A 26,740-nucleotide genomic window follows, 5' to 3' on the forward strand; every position below is an offset into this window, starting at 1 on the left:
AACAATTTGTGTGCGGTTCGTGTTCGTCACGTGACCTCTATCAACGAAGCTGGCCGCCGCACGTGACGGTAGTTAGGGTTTCGGGTGGAAGATGAAGCAGTCCCATCAGACTTGACTTCGCCGGAATCTTATGGGCTGGGTTGGGTTTTTGCGTGGGCCTTCCCACACTGGAAAATATGACGCTTAACTTTGGCGGACAACTCGATAAATTCTCATATTTAATTACTCAAAATTGCAAAATTATCCTGAAGTGCGGCCATCATTGCAATTAAATCCTGAAAGTTTTAGTCGTAAAAATTTAACTCTCAAATTTATCTAAGTATTAAAATTGAACCCTTCTATTTATCATAATTATAAAAATTGGACCCACAAATGATAAAATTAAATAATCAAATTTATACAATTATTATTGTGTCTATAATTATATAAGTTTAATAGTTCAATTTTAACATTTGTATAAGCCTGAGAGTTCAATTTTTACCATTAAAAATTTGTGAGTATAATTGTAACTACCACCATACTTTAAGAATTATTTTTGTAATTTACCCATAATTGTTTCTTTTTAAGAATATGGTTGATACTAATTTTAAACATAATTTATGAAATATATATATATATATGGGTACATCCCAAGCTGCATTCAACATTGTGCAACTCACGCAGGTGTGCAATCACACGTTGCCAGTGGTAAATTTATCTTTTTTGGGAAAAAAAAGAGAGAGAGAGATTTTTTTTTAGTATTTTTCCTTTTATGATAGTTAAGAATGCATAGATGAGTGCACCAAGTACTACTAACAAGAATAATAAATTAAATTACCCTCATTCGTAATTAATAAATTGCCTCCTAAAATAGAAATGAATTTCAAATCAAAATAATAGGAAAATTATTTTCAAATAATTATTTTCAAATGTAATAAAATGTCATTGTTCATACAATGATAGACCCTTATATTATTATACACATCTATCACTAATATATATCTATAAGTGTCTTTATCAATGATAGACAATAATATTTTACTATATCTATAAATAAGCTGACTCATTTTCTTATATTTGAAAAGAACAAATCTTTTTTAATTCTAAACCCTATAAAATTGGGAGACAATATATAGTTGTTCAATATTATATAAGACTTGTAACAGAGTCTAAAATTGCAAAGAAATATATAAATGATGTCATGATTGAATGTTATTCTTATTATTTTTATTAGTGTAGACATGGTTAAACACACAAATAGACTATAGGTGAGAATTAAAGCTAAGTTAAATGCTCTTGAGATTTAGTTTGGAAATGTTAAAACACAAATATACTGATAATTAGAACCAATGACTAAAGAAAATTCATGAACTACCTTCAAAATAGATATTAAATTATAAAAAAAGTAGGAAAATACTTTTTTGGTTCCTAAGTTTTGGATCCGGTTTCTCTTTAGTCTTTAAGTTTTAAAATATCACACATTTAGTCCTTAAATTTTCAGTTTAATTTCAGTTTAGTCAATGCATTTCAAAATGCTACAACTTTATCCTTGACATTTGAGTTTTACTTCAATTTGGTCTTTAATTTCAAGATTTACATTTGAGTTTTACTTCAATTTGATTCCTAAGTTTTAAGACTTATACTTTTATTCTTGAGTTCACTAAATACTCATTTTCTGTCTTTCGAGTTAATTTATATTAATAAGTTAAAAATTGTTAAAAGAATTATAATTAATTAAGTTTCACTACTTTTATTACTTTTAAAATTAAATTTAAATTTTCACTTCATTTTTAATCAATTAATAGAAATTGATGTCAATGATCGAAAATGAATATTTAATTGAAAATTGAGGTTAAATGTAAAATCTTGAAACCCAATGATCAAATTAAAACAAAACTCAAATCTTAAGGGTAAAATTGTGATATTTTGAAACTTATGGACTAAATTGAAACAAAATTCAAAACTTAAAGATTAAAGTGTAACATTTTAAAACTTATGGACCAAATGAAAACTAGAGCCAAAACCTTGTGACCAAAAAAATATTGTTCCCTAAAAAAGTCATAGCTACCTTATGTACATATATTGGAAACAATGCTTATTTCAATAATACTTGTGTCAATGTCAAAGCTATACAAAAATTACAATATCTTTGTATTGTGCTATTTACAGGAACATTTAAAAATAGGAAGTATATCTATGATCGATATGATAACTATAAGCCTTCGATTTCTTTTCCCTCCACTTAGGTTCAAAGATCACTAAATAATCATTGGAGTTAAGAATACTTAGTTGGAATGCATAATGAAAATTTGGAGAGTAAAAATTTGGTTGTGTCCTAACTACACTTTGAAGGAAACAGTAGTACTTAGAAAAACTTCTAAGTGTTGGGAGCATGTGGTTAAACTTAGAAGTGAAGTATGCATTGGACTAAAAGAGGAGAAGAAAAGTTTGATAAAGTATTGGGAGAAAAAGATTGGGATTCAAGAAGCATAATAGGTTGAAGTCAGAATTTTGGATAAGTGTTCAAACTATACTTTGAGCCTATAAAAGCTTAAGGGCATAAGTTGGCCTAAAAAAAGCAAAATTTAGCTAAGTATTGGAAGGAAAGGTTGGAAACATAGTTGAACATTTAGAAGGGATGAATATGCTTAAACATTTAGGGAAAAGATGAACCATGTGTTGGAGCCTTGGAAGTTAAAGATTTGGTTAAGAATTGGAAGTGAGGGTTGAAAGCATAGCCATTGAAGAAGTGGAAATGTGACTAAGTGTTCAAACTATGCTTCGGAAGGAGTTGGTAGACTTATGAGAACCTCTAAATGGTGAAACTAGGCGTGTAAAAGTTGGAGAGGAAAAGTGAACGCATGGCATAGCAAGAAGTATTAATTTTTTACTAAGTGATTGAAACAAGAAGTTCAACTTATAGCATAGTTGAATAGAACCCTAAAAGCACTATGTTGAGCGTATGCTAGGGCAAAAAGGGAACCTTGTATGCATGCTTGAAACAACCTAGACGATTAGGGTTGACTTGGACACATGGTGTGTTCGGGGTGAGAATTTGACTAAGTGTTGGATGGCTCGTTGAATACACACCCTAGTAATGGCATGTTAGAAGCATATAGACTGGAAGATGGAGTAGTTAGACGTATGCCTTGAGGAAAGGGCACAATTGGACGCATGATGGGAGAGGAATTAAGTTATGCATGCACTAGTTGGATCAAATTTCAAAGGAGAAGGTGACCAATTCCGAGATGGACAACTTAGGAAGTTAAGTGGCAGCATAACATGAATTTGACTGAGTGTCAAAGTTGGAATTGGATACACAAGGTGCAATATGGAGCATGCAAAGTATTGGGATGACACCTCAATGGGGAGTCATGCATTGGACACTGTATGGTAAAGACACCTAAGTTTGCATGCAAGTAGATGATGGCAAGGGACCATGTGTTGCCATTGCATGGTAGTGACAAGCAAGCTTTGAATGCAAGTAGGAGGTATCATGTGGAGAGAAGTTAAGAGGATGACAAGAATGACTGAAATTTTCCTATAAATACCTTGAGGGAGAGCCTCTTTTCATGACACAACTTGAAGTTCCCTTAAACAAGACTTAAGAGATAGTTCAGAGGGAACTTAGGGTATTGTGTGGGTGTCATGCACCTAAACTCACTATCCATGCGTTGAAGAGAAGGCCTATGCGTCCAACTGAGACTAAGAAGTGCTGAGAAGGCAGCTCATGCATCCAACAGGGTAGACTATGCGTCCAACTGACCTGAGGAAGGCAACCATGCATCCAATTGGTATTGAGGAAGGCTACCTTGCAACCACTGATGTCCTAGGTTGTTCTAAGGCCTAATTTCACGTCTATTGGAGTTGATAAATTAAGTTTGTGGCCAATAAGGTATTTTAATGTTATTCTAGTCCTAAACATGAGATTCTAAGTTATTTTTGAACTAATACTAGCTTGGGAACCAAGAAGGAACCAGAAAACCAAAAAGCTTAGAAAATAGGGAAATTCCTACTAGCGAACTATGAATGGTTTATTTTTAGATGCTTTTGATTGAATCCATATACATATATAGTATTATATATGTTGGGTTTTATGCCCTAAAACTCGTAGATAGTAAATGTAATTAAATGACCGTCATTAATAAATAGTTATTAATGTTTTTCTCAATAAGTGTTATTGATATTTTATTTAATTTTGTCTTATTTATCCTAAAATCCAATAAACTAACATTCTAGGTTGTCTTATGAGTCTTGAACTGTACGTAGAGATATATAGGGACCAATGTTCAAGATACAACCTAAAGGGTCTATAGTATAGGGGTAAAGTTGGGTACCTTATCCTGGTAACAATATGGATAGATCCACTTTGTATTTGATACAAACGCAGTGATCCAATGCATTCATGTAGGAGAGACGCGAGTGGGGGTATCCTGGATAATGAGTTTGCACAAGATCGGACTATGAAATAGTAACTACTAGATGTAACTTCGTTGACTACTTAGATTTCTATTTCAATAGGATGACCTAGGCAACTTAATCTTACTCCTAAGTATATTATGAACTCCTATTCACGAGGGATTGTCTTTTGATTTGTATGGGTGAGAGTGGCCAGTCGACTCAATATGTCTCCATTTTGAGGATAAGATCGAGTGGATAGTTGAGAACATGATCATACAAGATGGATTTCACTCCATCTCAACATCAAGGTAAGTAGATGAGTGTTTCCTTAAGTGGTGTCTCCGGGACTTGAACAAATGGTCCTACCTTCTCACTAGCCCAAGAGGGGTTTTTGTTTAATGGTTGGCTATAAACAGGTTATTCATTAGAAGAGCACGGGTATTTAAGGATGTAGAAGTAATCTAGGGGTAAAACGGTAATTTGATCCAGCTGGTGTTACGAACACTCGTGAAGGACTAACTTGCTGTTATTAGTCAGTATCCATGGACACAGAAACATATACGTAGTAAGAATAGTGCACTTGTGGGTCTTTAGTGGAGTGTACCCACAGTTAACGAATATTGATTAATTTGGTTAATGAGTTTAGTTAATTAATCTCACATCGTTGGAGCTTTTGATATGTAGGTCCTAGCTCCCCTTTTCTAGCTTGTAAAGGGTATTGAGGTAATTTGCCATTAAATGAATTTGAAATATTTAAATTCAGAATTGGGAATTTTTTAATGTATGTTGATACATTTTAATGTAAATTTTAATTTTAGACTTTATTGTTAATTTTAGATATGATTCAAAATTAATAAATGAGAGAACGAAATATTTGAAAGGAGTTCAAATATTAATTTAATATGAATAATATTCAAATTGAAAACTATAGGTTAAAAATAACGTGCATTGGATGCATATTAAAACTATATGTTAAATGCGAGAAATATATTTAAATATAATTCAAATGAGAAATTTAAATTAAATATGTGATATTTAATTGAAGAATTAACTAATTATTTAATTTAATTTAATTTTGAATTTAATTAAATTGATTAAATCAAAACTACAGGTTAAAATTAATGCACATTAGATGCACATTAAAACTATAAGTTATGTAAGATGGAACCATTTAAATATGATTTAAATGGTTATTGTTTTATTTATTTAATTAATTAAATAAAATGTAATTTCCTATGTAGGGGAGTTACTAGAGACGTGAGAAATCGTATCAAAAACAAAAGAAAAACAAGGCAGAGAAGATCAATTGATGGATAATAAAATTTTTATACATTTTTTGTCTTCCCTCTTTTTCCTAATTACAATAAAAAAAAAAATCCCACAATTCTCACCTCCTCAATTTCCTTACCAAGAATAGGGAGGACTCCAAGTGGTGGTGCCCAATCCCAAATCCCAATAGAGAAATTCTACTGTCAAAAGGTTTGTAAGGTAAGGTTTAATTATGTTTTTGAATTGCATGCTTAATCTATTTTTCTATTTTATTCTAATACAAAATTGTTGTGTTTTAAATATCAATTTTAAATACGTTTTAGCTTCCGCTGTGCCTTAGGGTTACCATCTCTTCAATATATATATATATGTATGGTTTGGAAAGCTGGCATGATCTTAGAATGCGATTTCTTGGAATATAATTGGAAATCACTGGTTTTCTGTTGATTTACTTGGAGAACTGTTTTAATCTATGATTTGCTTGAAAGCATGTTTTATATTGGTTTTGCTATTTGGATTTGATTGGAAAGTCGTGTTTTGAAATGTGGTTGAGGGAATGAAATTTCAACCATGGAAAATTGGAATTGTACCCTAAAAAATGTTAGTGTGTCTCAACACGTCTAATGGGATATTGTCGACATGTGCACATTAGATAGGTTGTATTGGATACTAGTATTATTTCTTCATAATCTAACTTTGGTTTGATTTGGATATTGGGAACTAGTTTTCTCTCGATTTAGTTATGAACTTCTTTGTGATCATGCCATCTCATTACTTGATATGTTTTATCAGTTGATGCTCGTGTATTGACATTTTTATTTAGTATTTCGATATTCTAGTTTGATTTCCATCTAACTGTTTTTAAAAAAGATTTTTGAAACCAAAATATATGTTCATATAAAAGATACCAATCACTGGGCTTCCCAGATCATGCTTTCCAAATGTTTTGTTTTCACTCCCAGGTAACGAAAGAGGTGAGTTCTAGGGTGCCATTTGACGGTCAAGGTCTGCCACGTTACAACTACTCTTCCAGACTCGAGTTTGTCTTTTTGAATTTTATAGCTTAAGAGTTAAGGTTTCTAAGTTAGATATGAAGTTGTATAAACATTATACTGGTTTGTAATAAAATAAGTTAAGCTAAAGAACTGTTGTTGTATTTACTTGGTCTAAAAGTTAGTAAGCAAAAAAGATCGAAGTTGGTAATAGGTATCACAAAAGGGTGGTATCTGCCGTCCTCATATCTCCTTCTGGACGAAAGGTAAGTTTGGGAGGGAGTGTGACAATAACTCTAGAGGGGTGAATAATGTTTATTTAAACTAATGAAAACATTTTCTTAATGTGGCTCCAATTAAATAAATTTATACATTTATTAGTAATAAGTAATTCAAAAAAGGATTTTATGTAAATGAATTCGACCCAAAATAATCAATAAATTAAAAAACTCACACTTTTAAAAACCTCGTTTAATTATAATAACAAGATTGGTGTAAATGATATGAAAATTTAATAATTACCGATTAAAACAAATCAATATGAGCAATTAATTTAAACAAAAAATTACAATTAATTTAATGCAATAAAACGTAATAACAAAAATTAATTTAAAAAATAAATTAGGTGAGGGAAAGAGCAATTGACACGTTATTTTATAATGGTTCGACATAACCCAGCTTACATCCGACTTACTTCCACTTCTCAAGCTCTTCTTGGATATGCCACTCAAACTGTACTCTTCTTGCGGCTTAGCAAACTGCTATAATGTCATTTTTTTCCAAGATCAAGGGCAACTTTTACAAAAGTTTGAAAAATCTCAAAAACACACCTGACAAACTATCTAAAATAGTGAACTTACAAATTTTGAGCTCACAACAAATCAATTATCATAATACAATATATTTCTCTCGATAATAAAATGATGAGAAAAATTTGAGAGCTTGAAGGGAATAATAACGGTGACTTTTAGCAAATTGGAGAATTGTAAAAATGTGAAATTGTTGATGAAATGTGGAGAAGATGAAAAGTTTAAAAGAAGAGGAAAATGAGTGAATACCAAAATTAATTTGAGTCGATGGATGTTGGTAAAATAAAATTAAATGGTGGAGATTTAAAAATAATAAAAAACAAATAATAATTTTTTAAAAGAAATAATATAACCAATAGAAACTAAAGCATGGGTTGAATTTATTATTATCATTATTTTACTTTTTAAACTCAACTATCTATTTTACAAACATAATATAATATAATAATATTTTTAAAAGATCATTTTCTTTTAAAATTTAACGAGAGTAAAAAACCAACCATGTGTCACTCCTCCATTCCTCCATATATCACATTTTAATTGGGTCCATTTTGATGATTTGGCTTCATCATCTTGGATATTTCTTCGTTAGACATGTTTTGGCTATATCTTATTTGTTGAGTATGTTTCAGTTATATCTTATTCATTAAGCATGCTTCGACTACATCTTATTAGTTTGAGTTCTGATTTAAATGTTTCGAAATGTGTTGTATTAATTATTTCAAGTTTTATGCAATAGATACTTCAAAATATTCAAATTGTTATTAAATCGATTCAAGTTTATTATCATTCAAATATTAATAAATGAATGAATGAATTAAAAATAATTGATTTAAGATTTAAGGGCCAACAAGCGAAGAGTAAATTGTGTTAAGGTTTACATCAAAGAAGAAAAATTTACAAAATAATGTGAGAAAAATTAAAATAAGACGTGATACCCTCATTAAAATAAATAATTCTCAAGGCTCCCGCGTCGGATCAAGATACCGACATGTCAAGCCTAATTACGGAGAGATTATTTGAATGTTTTTATGATTGGTTTGAATTCTTACAATTATATGCTTTGAATCTTTTAGTCATAGATTAAACGTATCTATTTACTTTCAAAAGAGGCTATTTAAAATTGACATTTAAGATTGAGATGAGTAGTTATTTTAAATAATAAAATTATTGAAAACATTTTTAAAATTTTAAATATTATTACAGTTTGATCTCTATATTTTTAAAATATTCATTTTGATCCTTATATTTTTATTTTTGGTTTATTTTAGTCTCAGTACTTTTAAAGTATTTATTTTTCGTCCTTAGACAGATCATTTTGGTCTCATCATTTTCATTTTTACTTCATTTTTAAGAAGTTAAAATAGTCACTTCCCGAAAGTTCAAGGATGAAAATGAATATTTTGAAAGTTTAAGAATCAAAATGAACCAAAGTTGAAAGTATAGAAACCAGAATAAATATTTTAAAAGTACAGAGACAAAAATAAACAAAAGCCAAAAGTAGAAGTACCAAAATAGAATTTAAACCTATATTCAAGTATAGAAAAATGTCAACAGGGTTTAAATCGTGAGTGTCTACTTTTAATACATATATAAGTTTAAAGGATCAATTTTCAAAATTAAAAGTTTAAGGGTATAATTGTAATTGTTATGGTAGTTTTTATAATTTAAAAAAAAGAAAAACTTAAAACCCTCACACGTAAATGAAACTAGTCAAGTATTGGTTTCTTTAATTTCCATAATAATGGTGTTTTTGTTGGTAATTCTAACGTTAAATTGGGAAATTATTGCTTGTTAAAGGAGCCTCAAATTGATATTTCTTGCTAGTTCGTTACAATTCAACGTGAATTTGGGCACAGGTGTCGAGTGTGGTAAGAGGTGGCAGAATGCATGGTTCTTATCAACGCAATGATTTGCCCGCCGGTGGTTGGTCATTAGAAGCTTAAAGTTTCAGGCGGATTTGCAGATTCGGATAACTCCCGATTGCGTCTTGAAATTTCATCTCTCTGTAATCGAAGCAATGTGGTTTTTTAGAAGAAAAGGACCCTCTGGGTTTTCGTCTTCTTCCACTGCTGAGGAAGTTACAGACGGAATCGATGGCACTGGTCTTACCGCCATTGTTACAGGTCATAATTTACTTAAAGCACTCTCATTTTTGTGTTTTTATCTGGATTTTGAACTGGGTCTCATCCTAATTTTCCTTTACTCGTGTACATCTTTCAATTATGCATTCGAGTGTCTGGAATTCTTGTTTAAAAAATTTGTGCTCATGTTTTTGTGTCAAAACTTGCGGGGTTTGCGCTTTCGCTGCTTGTAACATAAGATATTATTCTTCTTCGAGTGTTTCTAGGACAAAATCTGATGTGTGATTCGACTCGCTGTTACTGAGAGATGGGATCTTATTGTTCCTCTGAATTTGAATTTGAACATTAGAATTTTTGGTGGAAATTGAACAGATGTGTCTGTGATGTCCTTGAAATGGTGCGACAGTGTTTAAGTCTCACTTTTCGTTTTAGATCACCGCCACAGCCACGCTGTTCTAAGTCAAAATGGATTTCTTGAGGATAGTTTTGAAATTTTTATGAATTGTTAAAGAATAATATTGCAACTTAGGAAATAATAGAGGTATTTGTTAAGTAAAGGACAAAGTTGAGAGCTATGTTTGTAATCTAGCCTTTATTTTTACTCCAATTGCTTCCCCTCTTAGCAACGTTTTGGTACTTTTATATATTTTTATAATAATTTATTTTGAACGCGTTTGAATTTTGAGTTTGGACGGTAGTAGTTCTGCTTGTTTTACTCTAAGTTTCTGGACGAGAATTTTAATAGTAAAGGCAGTCACTACACCTTTTAAAACGAAACTAAATCAAATAAAAATCTGAAGACAAAACATTATGATAGATAAACTAAGGAGACTTAAAGAATATGCTTTAACAAAAGAAAATATCGGTATGGCTTTTGTCTTCAGATTTCTATCGGTGTAAGAAAGAGGCTGAGGAAAGAAATTCCAACTGAAAGGTTGTTAAGTGGTATGACTTGTGAGCATAGTTGTTTGCAAATGAAAGGTTGAAGACTTATCTAAGCATGATTGGTGATTAGTTTTACCATTTAATTAAGCATCTCTTAGCTTCGTCTTCATTACTAAGCACAAGATTAATGCTGAAACCACATTGCTGGAGTTTCCTGAATTTTATTCTTTTTTTGCTTTGGAACCAAACTTTTCTAGTTGCACTTACTAGCCTTTTACTCTTGCTGATGTTACAGGAGCATCGAACGGTATTGGCTCTGAAACAGCACGTGTTCTTGCACTACGTGGAGTCCATGTCATTATGGGCGTTAGGAATTTAGAAGCTGGTAGAAATGTCACAGAAACCATTGTCAAGGAGAACCCCTCTGCAAAAATTGATGCCATGGAGTTGGATCTTAGCTCCACGGCGTCTGTAAGAAAATTTGCCTCAGATTACCAGTCGTCCGGGTTTCCACTGAACATCCTCATGTAAGAATTGACAAGCATTACAGTAACATGTTCGCTAGTTTGTATATGTATTGATTCACTTATTTATCTCTCCTGCTAGTAGTGGATTTACTTGCCATGATATGTAGCTATCTAATTGAAGATGTAGTACAAGTTATTGTTTTTTTTTTCATCTCTTTTCTTTCTTTGGTGGAAGTAACAATGCAGGAATAATGGCTACCCCTTTCGGACTTTCAAAAGATAACATAGAGCTGCAGTTTGCGACAAACCACGTAGGTATGTTTATATGATATGATAGATCATTTCTTGCATTACGAAAAATTGTTATCTATGTGAACTTGCAAGAAGATGTATAGGATACACTTGAAACCATTGACACATCAAGAGTTTCGTTTATGGATATGGAAAACAAACTACTTGCAACATGATGATACATGATTTCACTTCTGTTAAATATGGGCGAGCTGAACTTGTTATGAGCTGGCATGAGGCTGAGAAATTGAGGTTGTGGCCATGGGGAGATTAGGCAGTAGGCCTTGCTTTGCTTTAGGCACTTCTGTTTATTGCATTGACATATTAACAGCCACCCGGAGAGACTTTTATACCAACTTTCATTATAGTGGATTTGTTTCTTCTTCTCTGCCCATAGCTCTTCTTTTGTGAGTTTTCATGTAAAATGTGACTCGTTACTGTCTTCCTCCGTATTTATCTCTCATGTTCATGACAACTTAGGTCCCCATTCAAACAAAATCATTTTTTTTTTTCTGAAAATAGAATTGATGGATAGTTCCTTGGTGTACTCTAACTATATGGAACCTAACTTATTTTGTTTCAGCCGATCATTAATTCTGATCTGATTTGATACTTTGAGTCCATGCAGGCCATTTCCTTTTGACAAATCTACTTTTGGAAAATATGAAGAAAACTGCTGCTGAAAGTAAGAAAGAAGGAAGAATTGTAAATGTCTCCTCAGAAGCTCATCGTTACACATATCCTGAAGGCATCCGATTTGATGGAATTAACGATGAATCAAGGTAAACTTTTTAAGCATACAGAAATAATAATGGAATGGCTTTTGTGGTTTGGGAAGCATTGTTTGAGAATTGGGAACTAAGTGCTTGGTGGTGCTTTGTTTACCTCCTAACCTAAAGGAAGCTGACTTTCAACTCCTTGCATTGTCGTGCCTGAAGACTAGAAACTTACAAGTGTGGTTATTGCTGCCCTCTTTCTGTTTGCTCGGTATTAAGCATTGTTTGTTACTTTATACTCATTTTGACACATTCAATCTACCCTCTATAAATATTGTTGAGAATGATATGTATATATATATATATACAATGCTTAAAGATTGAGTAGTAGCTAATAGGTTAGCATAGTATTAGTGGAGGACGTCTGGACTTCCCTATCCCTTTAACTAATATTTCATCTGTTGGGTTTTGTTAATAAATTAATATTTAAACCTACATAGAGTCTATTAAGAATTTTGATAAAAGATCAAATGTTTAGCTATCAATTTAAGCTCTAAGCTTTTGTATTTAGTTGTAATTTGATAAATATCACTCAGTTTTTCTTACTCGGCAAAGTACATGAAAATGACAAAAATATAGATAAATTAATAATATTCTATTACCTGATAAATTGTCCAAGCAATTGACCATTGAGCTTACAAGGACAGTGTTCCCCTTTAGTTTGTCCCTTAACTGTTTTTATGCACCCATGTTTATATTTGTTCATGTTAAAGTTGACGGTTGTTCAAATTCTATCATTGTAGGTATAATAAAATGCAGGCTTATGGCCAGTCGAAGTTATCTAATGTTCTGCATGCCAATGAACTTACAAGACGTTTCAAGGTACGAGTACTTCTCTAGTTGATGAAAATAAACAAACCAAAATGAGAGACAAGAAACAACAAATCTTGAATGACACAAGATGATAAATTTGAGTTCAATCAGTACCTTCCGAATTTAAAATTTTTCTTCACTGTCCAAAACTCAGTCAATTCTATCATTACTTCTTGCCGTCCCTTCGAGCTTTGAGGACATCTGATGAAATTGGACCAGTACTTACTAGCGTGTGTGATAGAGATGTTCATTTTTTTCCCGATTTAAAATTTCATTCATTTTTCTCCTTTTGTTTACAAAGGATGGTTGTGGCAAACCATTTAAAATTGATGGTTTCTTCTTGTACAGGAAGAAGGTTTAAACATAACTGCAAACTCACTCCACCCAGGGATAATCGCCACAAATCTTTTCCGCCACTTGAATTATGGCAATGGTAATGCCTTAGGTTTCGTTTGATAACAATTTGAATTTGGATTTTTGTTTTTAGAAATTAACCATATGATGTTTCGTTGTTTTGTTATCCACATCTTGAAAATCTTGAAAATTGTCTACAAAATTCAAGTTAGGTTTTGGAAACTAAAAAATATAGTTTTGTTGGATAACTATTTGGTTTTTAAAAATCATATTTGTTTCTCACCATTTCTTTACCACAATTTTCATCTTTTCTAAGAAAATATTAGAGTTCGTAGCCAAATTGAATATATACATAGTTTTCAAAATTTGGCTTGAATTTTGAAACTATTTCTAAAAGTAGATAACGAAGGAAAAAAATCAATTGGTGATAGTAGTGTTTTTAAGCTTAATTTTTAAAAACTGAAAACCAAATTGTTATCAAATGTACGGTTGTTTTTAATTTTTTTTTTTTAATATCATAGTAAAGAAATTGGGAAAAAAGCAAGTAAAATATTTCAAAACCAGAAATAAAAGACAGAATCATTATCGGTCTTAATTGGATTGATGGAAGCTGATGTTCTTACTACTTTATAGATGAAAATCTGCTGAACTTTTCAGTTTTTTTCTAACTCATATGGATTCTTTTGTTGCGTTCTTGTGATTTTCTTGCTTCTTTTTACCATCTTTTTCGTGGATTTTGTTTGACAATTTCTTTCTACATGACTTTCAAATGCAGTAGTTGAATCAGTTTGGCAGCCGATTCTCCGACTAAGCCTGAGAATTGGTGTAGATATCACTCTTGAAATGATCTTCCTAGAATTTTACTAATCCAACATCTTTGTTCTTGTATAATAATTATCTTCTACGTCAGGAAATAGCTTCTAATCGAACAGCGTCTTGTTTTTCTTGCAGGTATAGTAAACACTGTTGGCAAACTCATGTTTAAAAACGTTCAACAGGTGAGCTTCATTCCGTCGCGTCTACTTTACAGAGGTTTACAAAAACTGAGATGTCATCATCATTAATGAGGACTTTAGACCGAATGTACTTATATTCAATATTACATTCAACCCACTCCTGACTAGATGGAAACTAAAAGCAAAATTGTTATTAAATGAAAATTTAACCACGACGATATTATCTGGCATAGCTTTATCAATATTGAAGTGATACGTTTTGGGGTTTCTTGTCTATTCAACAAGTCTGAATTTGCAGGGTGCAGCAACGACCTGCTATGTGGCATTGCATCCACAAGTAAAGGGAGTGAGTGGTGAATATTTTCTGAATAGTAACCTACACAAGGCAAGCCAACATGGCCAGGATGTTGACTTGGCTAAGAAACTTTGGGATTTTACCACTAATCTACTAAAATAATCCAATTCCCTATTCTAATTTATCATGGAGATTTGTATATGCCTATTATTGTTGAGGCTCATTTTGGCTGACTTTTTTTTTTTCTGCTTTTCTCCGTAAATTAGTGCTGTGGTATTTCTATCTAGTTAGGTTGTGTAAAGTTGTATTGTTTGTGTCTTTAGAGTACCGCATTACAAATAAGGAAAGGGGATTTAGAGCTACTATCCTCAGAACTTAAGCTGTTAATTCAAGTTATTTCCAATTTCCAGATTGGTGTTTGTATATGTATTCATGTATTGCATGAAGTTGCTATAAAGCTTTTTCTTGTGTTCTTGAAAGTATTTTGCTAATTAGGAATACGAGTTTCTTTTGTAGTGTTTGATTATCCTATATCGTTTTAAAATTAAAACACTTATTGATTGCAAAACTGAAAGTTCAGGCTTTATTAAAACATTCTTAAAAGTGAGTGTATTTGTTAAGGTTGGAATTTCCTTGGTCGTGTATCCTGAGTTGATTACTTGAGGTTTTATTCCGTGGCATGTGGAAGTTTTAATTCACAAGTTTTTATAAATAGACATAGAAATTAAGAGGCCGTTTGAGACATTGAATTGGTTATTATACTTGGGTAAGAGAGTTTTGACATATTATTGATTGTAGCTTATAAAATTGTAGCTAGTCGAGAATTACTCTTAAAGTTTTTTTTCATGCGTCTTTTTCTTCACTCTATATGACAAATTTATTGTACATAAAGATTTAAAATTTAGATTTTCGGGATTTATTGATTTCTTAAAAAAAATTCAGGACTATTAAAAATAATTTTGAAAGTTTAAAATAAAACTTAGATCTTTTGCAGGCAACTTGTAGTTGACCTAATATTATATCAAAGTATCCAATTTGAGAATTTGAGTCCCGTCATTAAAATTTTGATACGTTACTCACAATGTGACACATTCAAGCAAAAAAAGATGCTAAACTAAAATTAATTTGTCCTCATTTTACCAATCAAATTCAAGTATGTACTAGATTCTTCAAAGTCCCGTAAAAGAATTACTTGAATTTTGACACATTATTTATGGCTTGGCTCTCTAATATATAGAAAAAAAATATATTTTTTAGAATAATTGGGATAGAGGATTTTGAACCACAAATTATGTATTAGTTCATATGTTAATTGAGTTATGCTCGACTGACAAATATAATAAAAGTTATGTTATTAATGGAGTTACATGAATTACTCTTCTCATTATTAAAGTTTAATACACACATTTTAGTCCCTAATATATATCTACTAATAAGATCATGGCACTTTGATTTGGATACGGAGAGAGAGAGGAATGTGGTTTCTTAGCAAGAAAGGACCATCTGGGTTCTCAGCTTCTTCCACAGCTGAAGAAGTTACAGAAGGAATCGATGGGACGGGTCTAACAGCCATTGTTACAGGTCTTTTTCCAATCTCCACATTAACATGGATTCGGTTTAATCAGTGCTTTATTTCTCTATTGTCGAATTGAGTGAACAAATCGCCCATTCCTTGGGAATTTTGTTTCTTTACTTATTCCAGTTGCTTAATAAGAAATATGGAGATAATACATGGCTGTTGCCCTCTATTTTGTCTTCCTCTGATGATTTTTCCTGCAGCTTTCAGATATTAAGGCCATCGTTTAGCTTAGAGCTTGTTTACGGGTTAATGGGTTTCGTTGCTTTCAATGGCTGACTCTGTTTGAATGTATAATTGATTGAAAAAAGAAAAACATGCTCGTATTGTACAATGTTTTGCTTTGTTGATTGGCCAAATTACACACTCATCATCAAGAAGTAAATTAATGGGTAGACAATGAGCATAATGCTGAGGGTTTTGATTAATTTCCTCTTTTGGAGTTGCCTTTCGTGTTTGATGAAAATTAAGTTTCACCTTTTAAGGAGCTTGAATTTTCTCTTGATAATGTCTTTTGCATTAACACAGGTGCATCAAGTGGCATTGGCACTGAAACTGCTCGTGTTCTTGCGTTGCGTGGAGTACATGTAGTAATGGCGGTTAGGAATCTAGCAACTGGTAGGGAGGTCCAAGAAGCCATTGTCAAGGAAAACCCATCTGCCAAAGTTGATACCATGGAGTTGGATCTGAGTTCAATGGCATCTGTTCAGAATTTTGCATCAAATTTCAAGTCCTCAGGTCTTCCACTGAGCATTCTCGTGTAAGTTGGCAAACTGTATGACTTTATGTGTTACATCTGCGATCTGAATATATGGATCTTCTCATTCCTTCATCTAGCTAATGGTCTTCATGTAGCACTCAGATTAAACGACACTATGAAACTACATTAATAATATTAGTGATGCAAGAAATCTCTTTATTTTCCAAATATTACACATGATGTAGACGGCATCTCTAATTTTCTCATTTCTAGTATATCCATAATCCAAAAAGGTGTTTGTGATTGTTCTAGAAGCAATGGAACAAAAGATACAATAAGCTAGGATAGTTTGTATGAGTACGACCTAACATTGATAAAATGAAAGAGGGAACTCCATTGTATAGATTGCCTCACTATTCAAGAAGTAACCAAGAACCCACCATTTCTGTATCTGTGGTCTCTAATTCAAGTTGTCCTAAGTGCTATATGTGCACATATGTATAAGCTATTAGCAAAAAGAGGAGAAAATGGAACACTTACACTATTTAGTAGTTATCTTTTCTTCCTTCAGTAATAATGCAGGAGTCATGGCTTCCCCCTTCTTGCTCTCGAAGGACAAGATAGAATTGCAGTTTGCAACAAACCATGTGGGCAAGTACATCATCAATAGAGAAGGACTGATTGTTGCTCTCTTTTGTAGTGTATGATAGGAAATCGTCTGTCTAGTCATTCTTGTCCTATGGTGCTCTGATACTTGATAGTTCTCTCTGCAGGACATTTTCTTTTGACAAATCTATTGTTAGAGACATTGAAAAAGACAGCAAAAGAAAGTGACAAAGAAGGAAGGATTGTCAATGTCTCGTCACGACGGCACCAATTTTCGTATCGTGAAGGCATCCAATTTGAAAAAATCAATGATCAATCAAGGTCTTCTTTCTATCACCCATTGATATAATTCTTATTCCCAACATAAGCTAATGCACGGGTCCTTCAGAACATATCTGTTCTCATTAGAGGTTTGTGAGGAGTCAGAGGGACGCCCGCAACATTAAATATGAAGATTATTTCCTTGTTATTTCTTGGCTTACAACCTCAAACTGAAGAAATTTAAAATTAAATTCCTGCATAATATCATTGCTATGCTATGATTGTGGTGAATACCATAACGAATTTGAACCATATATTCTCTACTGATTCATTCTATACAGGTATAATGGCCTTTCTGCATATGGTCAATCAAAGCTTGCTAATATTTTGCATGCTTCCGAACTTGCAAGACAGCTGAAGGTTCGTGACATGTTGGTTGAATTCTCTCTTTAATTATGATTTATATAAATTTAGGCACCAAAAAATGGTGCAATTGGAATGTAACATTGCATTATTATCATTTAGAGATTTCATTATTTGTTTCCGGCTAGAAAAAGAATGTAGCAAAACGTTTAAAATTTTGGGTTGAGCAGTAGTTTAACATAATATTAGATCTGGATGTCTTAGGTTGAAATTCTCGTTGCACATTGTTGCCCTTGAATTATTATTGATAATCCACTTGTTGGGTTTGTTTTAATTTCAAGTCTACAGATAATGGAAGTGTTGAGCATTGTTAAGGTTTTATATTGAGTAGTTTAACACTTTTCATTGACACCAGACGTTGGTGTTGTTTCTACCATTTTTTTGCTTCTTTTGTCTCCAGAGGGTAAACAGACACTATTACTAAGCAATCATTTACCTTTTAAAACAGGAAGAAGGGGTGAAGATAACTGCAAATTCACTACATCCTGGAGCCATTCCAACAAACCTATTTCGTTATCACAGCCTCATTAACCGTATTCAATCTTCTATCTTACCCTTTTTAGTATCGTCATCTACTGGTTTTCATAAAGCTCTGCATTTCAGCTTGTTTTTCTTGTCTTAATGCATTTCAATAATGTGCTCATCGGTGCTAATAACATGATTTTCACATCTCCAAGGTCTTTTTGCCTGTTTCTCAATGTGGTTTGTTGCAGTATTACCTTTTTTGCCGACTGTTTCAGCGTTGTGTTGCGCTTCATTACATGTCTTAATAACAATACCTTTCTTTTGTTTTTGTTCTGAATTTCGTGCAGGTTTTCTTGGCGTACTGGGTAAACATGTGATGAAGAATGTACAACAGGTAATGTCTAGTTCAGAGAAGCCATATACACAAATTTATAGGCCTTTCCCTTTTTGATTGTTCTTTCTTCCTTCTGCATGTTAATCAACTTGATTCCAAAATTTAAGTTTCCGTCAGTGGTTTTGTTATTTTTGCAAAGATTTTTGGGTTTATAAAATTAACCTCCTTTCTAATAAGTTTTTAAGTAGTTATATTAGGTTTCATTTTTTTTCTTTCAATAAGAAATAGAATATGGAGATTTGAGTCACCCACCTTAAAAATGTACTTGTCAACTATCACTAACTAAACCATATTCGTTTTGGTGATTTCAATCTCTTTCTATTCTACAATTTTTTGTAACTATTTCGTCTTAGTTTCTTCACTTTTGAAGGCTGTGTTTATTTTGGTTAAACAGTGCATAAAAAATATTTCAGTCTTTATAATTAATTTTAGTAAATCTAGTTCCTGTACTTTTAACAAACCTCAAAATTGTCTTAAATTAATTTTATATAATAATAATAATAATTCTCATTCAAGGAAAAACACAATGTTAATATGTTTTCAAAATTTATAAAGATCAAATTGTTTTTGCAAAATTTGATCATAAAAACGGTATGGATGATATAAGGACTAAATTTGGACTTTAAAAGTACATGGACTAGAATAAAAAATGGAACAAGTCTTGAAGTATATAGGCTAAAGTGATAGTTTAACCTTAACTTTTTATAATTACTTGACATAAAATTTAAGTTAAACCCAATACTTAACTTACCTTTCACCTATAACTTAAATTAGTTATCTATTTATAAGCATCTTCATTAATAAATAAATGGAAAAAAAAGATGTTTGTGTTAACTTTTTTCGTTAAATAGTTTATTAAAAAATTAAAAATAGTTTTTTAATGAAAAATTCAGGAACAAGACTAGGATTTTTGGGAGTTTAGTAACCAAAATAGAATTTGAACCGATATATTATCAAATTCATTTTTTTTTAAACTTTTTTGATATCCTCCCTACTTGTTGCACCTTCATTTGGTATGAAAATAGTCATGTTATCCATTTGAACTTTCCAATTAGACAATTAGAAAGTAATGGATATTCTATCATTCAAATTTAAAGAGTAGAAAACTCGATCGGTACATTTTATTGTGAAGAAGCAGTTGTGATTATCGTCCTGTTTTCAGGGAGCAGCAACGACATGTTATGTTGCATTGCATCCACAAATCAAAGGGATTAGTGGCCATTATTTTGCTGACAGTAACATAGCCAAAGCAAGCTCACAAGCCCATGATAGTGAATTGGCAAAGAAACTGTGGGACTTCACCCAAAAGTTGATGATATCAAATTCCTTAAAAGCTTAAATAATTTACTCCTCATTCATATGTGAATTTGAATCAAGTTATAAATCAATCTTCTCCTACTATTAAGATTTTCATATTATAACCTGTGTGTAATGTGCACGTTTTCTTTAACATTTGGATGACTAAGATGATGTGTTTTGAGAGAACCAACTTATCTACCAGGATAAAACATAGTATGCCACTAATATGTTGATGGTGAGGACTGAGGAGTGAACATAAAGTCCACGTTGGTTAAGAAAGGAGGAGATCCACGAAATATAAGTGAGGACAATTATTTTCATCGATATGTCGGCTTTGGGTGAAACCAAAGTAAAGTAGTCTCGTTGTCATAATACTGATAACAAGGGAAAAAGTAAATAAGGAACTAGAAAATCAAGAAGATCAACTCAAATGGGGAGATAATAATATTTGATGGTTTAGAGGAATTGTGTGATTGAAAAAATATAGGGATTAGAGCAATGTTTAAGCTAAACCCATCTCTATGCATTCCCTTTAATAGAAAAAGAAAATTAATATATATATATATATATATTTTGTCATTGCTTGTGTACTTAGATGATATTGAGTGTAGTTTGAGATACACTCATGTATTTTTCTTTTCAAATTTCTTTGTTACTAAAAAAAGATCAAATATCTAAAATCTTTCAATTTTCCATGCATTTCAAAATTGTACGGCTGACATAAAATGTTGTACTATCTTAGTCATTATCATTGTTAGTCCACTCCAATGATTAAAATATATGTCAATACATAATATTCGTAAATTAGATGGTTCGACAGCGATATTTGGATTTAACGGATATCTTCAATATCTTGGAATAGCCATAAGATTTAAAGTAACTTATCAATTAGTTACTAAATCAATAACATGATCATTTAGAAAGTGAAAAAGATCTTAATTTATTAATTTAAGTAATTTTTATAAATTATTTAATTTACATAAATGTCTGTTGATACTGATCTAAAAAAAAAATTAAGTAACTAATTTACGTATCATTTAAGTTGACAAGGGTAAATTAATTACTTAAATTAATTTTAACTTATATCTCCCCCTTGTTGTTGAGCTCTAAATCAATAAATAAACAAACAAAACTATTAAGTCCATATTACACCTTTTAGAAAATAAGTCCAAATTATAATAGGAGGAAAAAAAAACCAATGCCAAATTCAAATCATGGTGGGTGTAACATCCGAATTTCAGGAAAATTTAAATTAATTATCTAAAATTTTTTAGTTTAAATTTTCCTTTCCTTTAGAAAATTGAGATTAAATTGAAATAATTGAAAAACTTTTATTGGTTAAATTGAATTTAATTATTAGATATTCGAACTAATTATCTTGAAAATATTGAATTTTGCTTCCCTTTGATTGTAGATTTTAGGGACAAATTAAAAAAAAAATAATTAAGAAGATAATTAATTTCATGTGGTTTTGAATTGAGTTAAATATTTGGAAAGATTTAATTTGTATCAAATTATGGATCTTATGACATTTAATTTTGGTTTTTGAAGCCTAAATTAAGATAATTTGAAAAGTTAATTGATTTATTAATTTAATAGAATTTTTGGAGATTTTGGAGATATTATGATAAAATATTTTATTTATATTTTTAAAATTGAAAAAAAAAAATAAAAGAATTGAGATTTTTTCGAAATTAAATGAGAGTGAAAAGGGCAAAAAATTGGGAGAAAGCAATTTGATTTTTCGCGACAACTCCTACAAAATTGTAGATTTCTGGAGTTTGAACCGTTGGATCATACTCAAATTTGATCAGTCAGCTCGAGACATATAGAGTTTCATTTTGAACGGTTGGATCGTTGTTTGAAGCTCTGGTTTGTTCGTAATCTCTGCTGAATAAAATCTGTAAAACTAGAAATTTTCCTTCTCTCTCACTCTCACAAACCCTCCTCATGCAAGACCCTCACTATCAACCGCTAGCCTAAACAATTTATGCCGATAGCAACACCCACTGCCTATCTATGGTTGCCACTGCCGCTGATTCATTGTCACCGAAATTGATATTTTGGGTAAGTTTTAGAATTCTTGGAGGTTCTTGACCACCCATTAGCTTTTGGCCCAAATTGATTGATATCCTTTATGTTTCGCTTTTAGATTGAAGTTTGGGAGCGTTTCTGGTCACTATCCAACAAGGGAAACGAGTTTTTGAACATTTACTATTCGAAGTTTGGAGAACAGTGGCGTGCTTTCTAGCAGGATTTACTATCGTTCGGTCCTTTCGTTGATTTTAGTTCAAGTAAATTGTTGGAGTTGGTTGTCAAGATAACTATCCTTGACTTAATTTGAGGTAAGTGGTACTATTACCGGTGCCTTCGTGCCAGGCGGCCTAGATTAGATTTACAAAATTAAGTAATGGACTCTAGAAGTATGATTTTGTCGTTGTGATATACTTGTTGCATGACAGTTATGAGTATTATGAACATGTTTGAATTTCTAATCGGTACAGTAGGGCAGTTTACCATCTCGCCTTGATGCATGTTTTATTTCAGAGGACTGATGGGTCTAGTTTCATGTTTGACGGTGTGCCTTCAGGCCACTAGACATGCGTGAATCGACAGGTTCACGTTCATGTTATTTTTCCATGTTTGAAGGTGTGCCTACGGGCCGCTAGACATGCGTGAATCGACAGGTTCACGTTCATGTTATTTTTCCATGTTTGACGGTGTGCCTACAGGCTAATAGATATGCGTGAATTGACAAGTTCACGTTCATGTTATTTTTTCCATGTTTGACGGTGTTTCTACGGGCCGCTAGATATGCGTGAATCGACAGGTTCCGTTCATGTTACTTTTCTATGTTTGACGGTGCGCCATCTCAGGCCACTAGACATGCAAGTTAAGGCAAGATAGTACGTCCTTTGGTTTCTTTTTATCATAAAAAACAAATGTAGTTGTTTGAGCCACGTGCCCATCATTCTCTGCTCGTGGATGATGCATAACCTGATCCCGATAATGGGATCACTTACTGAGTGTATTTTTATACTCAACCTTTCTTAATTTATGTTTTTCAGGTAAGGATAGGAACGGACCAGTAGGAGACGAGAGGGATCTGTGATCGTGTCATATGGGATATGTAAATGGCTTCCGCTCAATTTACGTTTTTAAGCTATTTAAATATTTTGATTTGAAACTTGATGTTGGTCAAAATTTTATCTGTTTAAGTTATTTTTTCTTCATGGGCCCGAACAAAGGTTTTACTTATTTGTTATTTATTTTGAAAAATTGTCTTTATTATTTTAATAAAATTTATTTTCATCAATGATCAAAATATTTTGAACGTAAATGTGTAATTATGAGTTACGACCCTTATCAGAGAGTACTCAAAAGATCGGGTAGTTACAATGTGCTCCACTAACCCATAAATACTTACCTGAAAATGAGTTGTCCCTACCGAGTTGTTTTGTTGTACATACTTTCTATGTAATATTATTTAGTCTCTCTAGTATTCATTCTTTTGATCTTTCGTTCACTTCATTTGAATTAATTTAGTGGACTTCTTTTCAATGCTTATCAATCCATATACTCTCATTTCGAAAATACTTGGGTACTGCCTCGTGCAGTCCAAGTAGCTCTCAAATAAAAAAATGTCATGTGACTGTCTTAATTTTTTTTATTTAAAATTTTTCATTCCTCAACTCATTCACACCTCTTTTTTACTGCTTACAAATTTCAAGCCTCTCTGTTTGCAAGTATTACATGCCCTTTGTCAAATAAAAATTTTCAAACTTTGTTACATATGTCAAAAGTCAACAACGCATGTTATACTTGGGAAATAAAATGAATTAATGGTGCAATCTGATAAACATAGAATTCAAGTACACAACATAAATTAAATTAATCATCACATATATTTCTCGGTAAACTTTATTTGTAAAGTACATACAAAGACATTCTTTTATGTCTGTCCAAAAAAAAAAGAAAAAAAGAAAAAAAAAATTCTCGTGAATATATCAAATACAACAAAGATGTGTAACGTTAATTCTTCTTTATCAACCTAATTTCAGGTCTTCCTACTTGTATATGATTTATCTTAAGTAAAAGTATATTATTCAATTTACCTAATACGATTGATATGAGCAAAGGGCTCTGTGTTATAGGATTTTGGAGCAGGTTTAGCTACTTCAGGAGCCCCAAAAACATGCCATAATCTCAATGTTTCATCTGCTGCTGCTGAAGCCACAGTGCATCCATCTGGACTCTGTAATTAAACATCACACCAACACAAAGCTATAAGAAACAGTCCAACCAACCACACACCAACACAGCTATAAGAATCAGTCCATTAAAACTTAATTTGTTAGACACACCCACACCTGACTCCTGAGCTTGGAAATTTAGTATAAAACAAGTACATTTATCATGCTTATACTAAGGTTATGATAAGAACCTAAATGTATGTACCTGAGCCATGAAGAGAACTCTTGATGTATGACCCGTGAGCTCTCCCATCTTCACCATTGAAGGATACTTCCAAAGAGTGAGCTGGTTCTGGGCGAACCCATGGGAGCTGAGAAGCTCTCTCTCATTTTTATTCCATAGTAGAGCACATACTTGAGAACCAGTATCAACAGAATTCAAACATGCTCCGGTGTGGGTGTTCCAAAACTTAATGGAACGATCTCCACTGCCTCCACCGGATGCTAGCAAGTTGCCTTGGAATGGACACCAGGCAAGGGCCTTGACTGCAGAAGTATGATCCTCAAGCCTGTGAAGCCATTGGGTAGCTGAGTTCGAAGATGCTGTTGATCTGTCCCAGATATGGAGGATATTGTCATTCCCTCCACTTGCTAATTGTTGTCCAGATAATGACCATTTAAGCCCACAGACTTCTTGATCATGGCCTCTATAAGTTTCCACTATGTGATCTCTAATTCTCACATCATTGTTAATGATCTTCCCATCCATTCCTCCAGTTGTGAGAATGTGATTGTTCCATGCCAGTGAGCCCACTCGCATCCTATGGCCACCCCTCAAAGTTCTTAGCTGCATTACATCATCACCCAAAACAATTCAGGATTCAGATCATTATGTATTTTGTTAAATGTATATAAGAAACTCAATTTTGAAATAGCAAGGCTAAAAAAGAAACCTGTCTATTCGAGAGCGAATCCCAAAGCTGTACTTCAGAATTGTTCAACCCAACGGCAATGTGTCTTCCATCAGGAGCCCAATTCACACTTGTTACAGGACCAACTTCATCATCAACCGTTACAAGTTCTGAAGTAGAACCATCTTGTGCGTTCCACAAATACACAGTGTTCCCAAGAGCTATAGCAAGCACGTTGGTGCTGCCCCAATCCAATAAGTTTAAGTAGTAATCATCAACAAGGTCAGGAGCATCCAATGTCTTTTCAGAGGTCTGCCATAGAAAAATTCAAATTTCAGAAAATACCCAGTTGATGATTTGAGGAAAATTATCAAACATTTAAACTGCAACTCACCTGAGGGATATGACGGCGGGCCTTGACGGGTTTATCATGAGAAACAGAGGAGAAGAACTCCTTAGGTATCATCTCAACTGGTGCAGGAGGTTTGTTCTTGAACGCAAGGATTCGAGTTCGATTCATGTTCAGTGTCTCAGCCAACCGCTTCTGATAAGCTTCCTTAGACGGCGAACTAACAGAAGGATTTTCCTTACCTTTCCTCCCATCAGTAACCATGTAATGCGCATAATCGAAATCCATCGCCGATCGATTCGGAATAAACCTATCCAACTGCAATCGAAACAAAGAATTAACCCATTCGAGTTAATATCGAAACAGACAAAATTCTTTGATTCAGAAAAATAAATACATATAGAAAACAGCATCAATTAAGATTAAACCCATCCCCAATCGTAATCGAAACAAAGAATAAAAAAATCGATCCGGCTAAAAAAAACCCTAGTTTAAATTCAATACGGAAACAGGAAACCCCATCTATTCGGAAAATTTCATATAATAAAACACAACTCATCTTCATGTAATTAGTGAATTCAAACAAGACACACTTACATTTTCTTTTGAATGCTTTTTCTGGAGTTGCTGTTCTTGAAGGGGAAAGCGAGAGTGATTAGCTTTAGAAGAAGAACTCAAAGATCCTGCATCCATAACGTTAATTTCCCAAAAAAAAAACAATAATACTAAAAAAGAACGGAAAAAAAAAGAAAAAAAGATGAACGAACAGATCGTCGCGGTGCTGCAGCACAAAGAAACCTCTGCAAATACTTGAATAAAAGAAATTCGTGAAATTGTATATCAAATCAATCAAACAACAACTAAAAAAAGATCGAAACGAAAGTCAGAGCACAGTGATGAAATTCGAGAGCGAGAGAGTTTTGAATTGGAAGTAGTTACAAAGTTCTGATATTTTGCTCCATGCACATTTGGGAATTATAAATAAGGCCAAAGAGACGATTTTAGATTTCGACCGTTGAAACATTCTGACGAAGTTACCCTTTCATGTCGCTATTACCCACTGTATATCAAAGGGGTATAATTGGCAATATAATAAAATATTACCAAGTGATCGCTGAATCTGCGTTTTAAAATTTAAGAAATAATAACAACTAATAATAAAGAGCCGTTGTAGTGGGCGTATTTATGTAGA

The 26,740-nt window shown here is 32.5% G+C and overlaps 3 protein-coding genes across 4 annotated transcripts; 2 read left to right on the forward strand and 1 right to left on the reverse strand.

The window, feature by feature from the left end:
• The first annotated feature begins 9,265 nt into the window (after positions 1-9,265).
• On the forward strand, positions 9,266-14,832 carry LOC120068431 (short-chain dehydrogenase TIC 32, chloroplastic-like). Of its 2 annotated transcripts, XM_039020196.1 has the most exons (9): positions 9,266-9,576; positions 10,715-10,946; positions 11,122-11,201; positions 11,806-11,959; positions 12,697-12,775; positions 13,115-13,199; positions 13,896-13,943; positions 14,072-14,118; positions 14,375-14,832. In XM_039020196.1, the coding sequence occupies exons 1-9, from the start codon at positions 9,471-9,473 to the stop codon at positions 14,531-14,533; spliced, it is 990 nt and encodes a 329-aa protein (XP_038876124.1). In that variant the 5' UTR covers positions 9,266-9,470; the 3' UTR covers positions 14,534-14,832. The 2 variants fall into 2 exon arrangements, with proteins under 2 accessions (XP_038876124.1, XP_038876125.1); XM_039020197.1 differs by lacking the exon at positions 13,896-13,943 and having other exon boundaries at positions 9,270-9,576.
• Positions 14,833-15,798: 966 nt separating this feature from the next.
• Positions 15,799-20,217, forward strand: LOC120067706 (short-chain dehydrogenase TIC 32, chloroplastic-like). Its single transcript, XM_039019249.1, has 8 exons — positions 15,799-15,952; positions 16,476-16,707; positions 17,219-17,298; positions 17,421-17,574; positions 17,856-17,934; positions 18,386-18,470; positions 18,750-18,796; positions 19,959-20,217. The coding sequence occupies exons 1-8, from the start codon at positions 15,847-15,849 to the stop codon at positions 20,133-20,135; spliced, it is 960 nt and encodes a 319-aa protein (XP_038875177.1). The 5' UTR covers positions 15,799-15,846; the 3' UTR covers positions 20,136-20,217.
• Positions 20,218-23,962: 3,745 nt separating this feature from the next.
• Positions 23,963-26,502, reverse strand: LOC120067705 (cell division cycle 20.2, cofactor of APC complex-like). Its single transcript, XM_039019248.1, has 5 exons — positions 26,146-26,502; positions 25,594-25,866; positions 25,242-25,511; positions 24,554-25,135; positions 23,963-24,350 (listed from the first exon to the last, which is right to left on the reverse strand). Exons 1-5 carry the CDS (start codon positions 26,239-26,241, stop codon positions 24,207-24,209), a joined length of 1,365 nt encoding a protein of 454 aa, XP_038875176.1. The 5' UTR covers positions 26,242-26,502; the 3' UTR covers positions 23,963-24,206.
• Between the last annotated feature and the right edge of the window lie 238 nt (positions 26,503-26,740).

This window comes from Benincasa hispida, chromosome 12 (assembly GCF_009727055.1).
Source record: "Benincasa hispida cultivar B227 chromosome 12, ASM972705v1, whole genome shotgun sequence".
In the NCBI taxonomy this organism is placed as follows: domain Eukaryota; kingdom Viridiplantae; phylum Streptophyta; class Magnoliopsida; order Cucurbitales; family Cucurbitaceae; genus Benincasa; species Benincasa hispida.

Coding starts and splice junctions, on each gene's coding strand:
- LOC120067706 (XM_039019249.1), top strand. CDS start 15,847: ATGTGGTTTCTTAGCAAGAAAGGACCATCTGGGTTCTCAGCTTCTTCC. Junction 17,575..17,855: donor AAAATCAATGATCAATCAAG/GTCTTCTTTCTA, acceptor CATTCTATACAG/GTATAATGGCCTTTCTGCAT. Junction 17,935..18,385: donor AACTTGCAAGACAGCTGAAG/GTTCGTGACATG, acceptor CTTTTAAAACAG/GAAGAAGGGGTGAAGATAAC.
- LOC120067705 (XM_039019248.1), bottom strand. CDS start 26,241: ATGGATGCAGGATCTTTGAGTTCTTCTTCTAAAGCTAATCACTCTCGC. Junction 25,512..25,593: donor CCCGCCGTCATATCCCTCAG/GTGAGTTGCAGT, acceptor TTTCTATGGCAG/ACCTCTGAAAAGACATTGGA. Junction 24,351..24,553: donor GAGTTCTCTTCATGGCTCAG/GTACATACATTT, acceptor GTTTAATTACAG/AGTCCAGATGGATGCACTGT.
- LOC120068431 (XM_039020196.1), top strand. CDS start 9,471: ATGTGGTTTTTTAGAAGAAAAGGACCCTCTGGGTTTTCGTCTTCTTCC. Junction 10,947..11,121: donor TTTCCACTGAACATCCTCAT/GTAAGAATTGAC, acceptor CTTTGGTGGAAG/TAACAATGCAGGAATAATGG. Junction 14,119..14,374: donor TGTTTAAAAACGTTCAACAG/GTGAGCTTCATT, acceptor CTGAATTTGCAG/GGTGCAGCAACGACCTGCTA.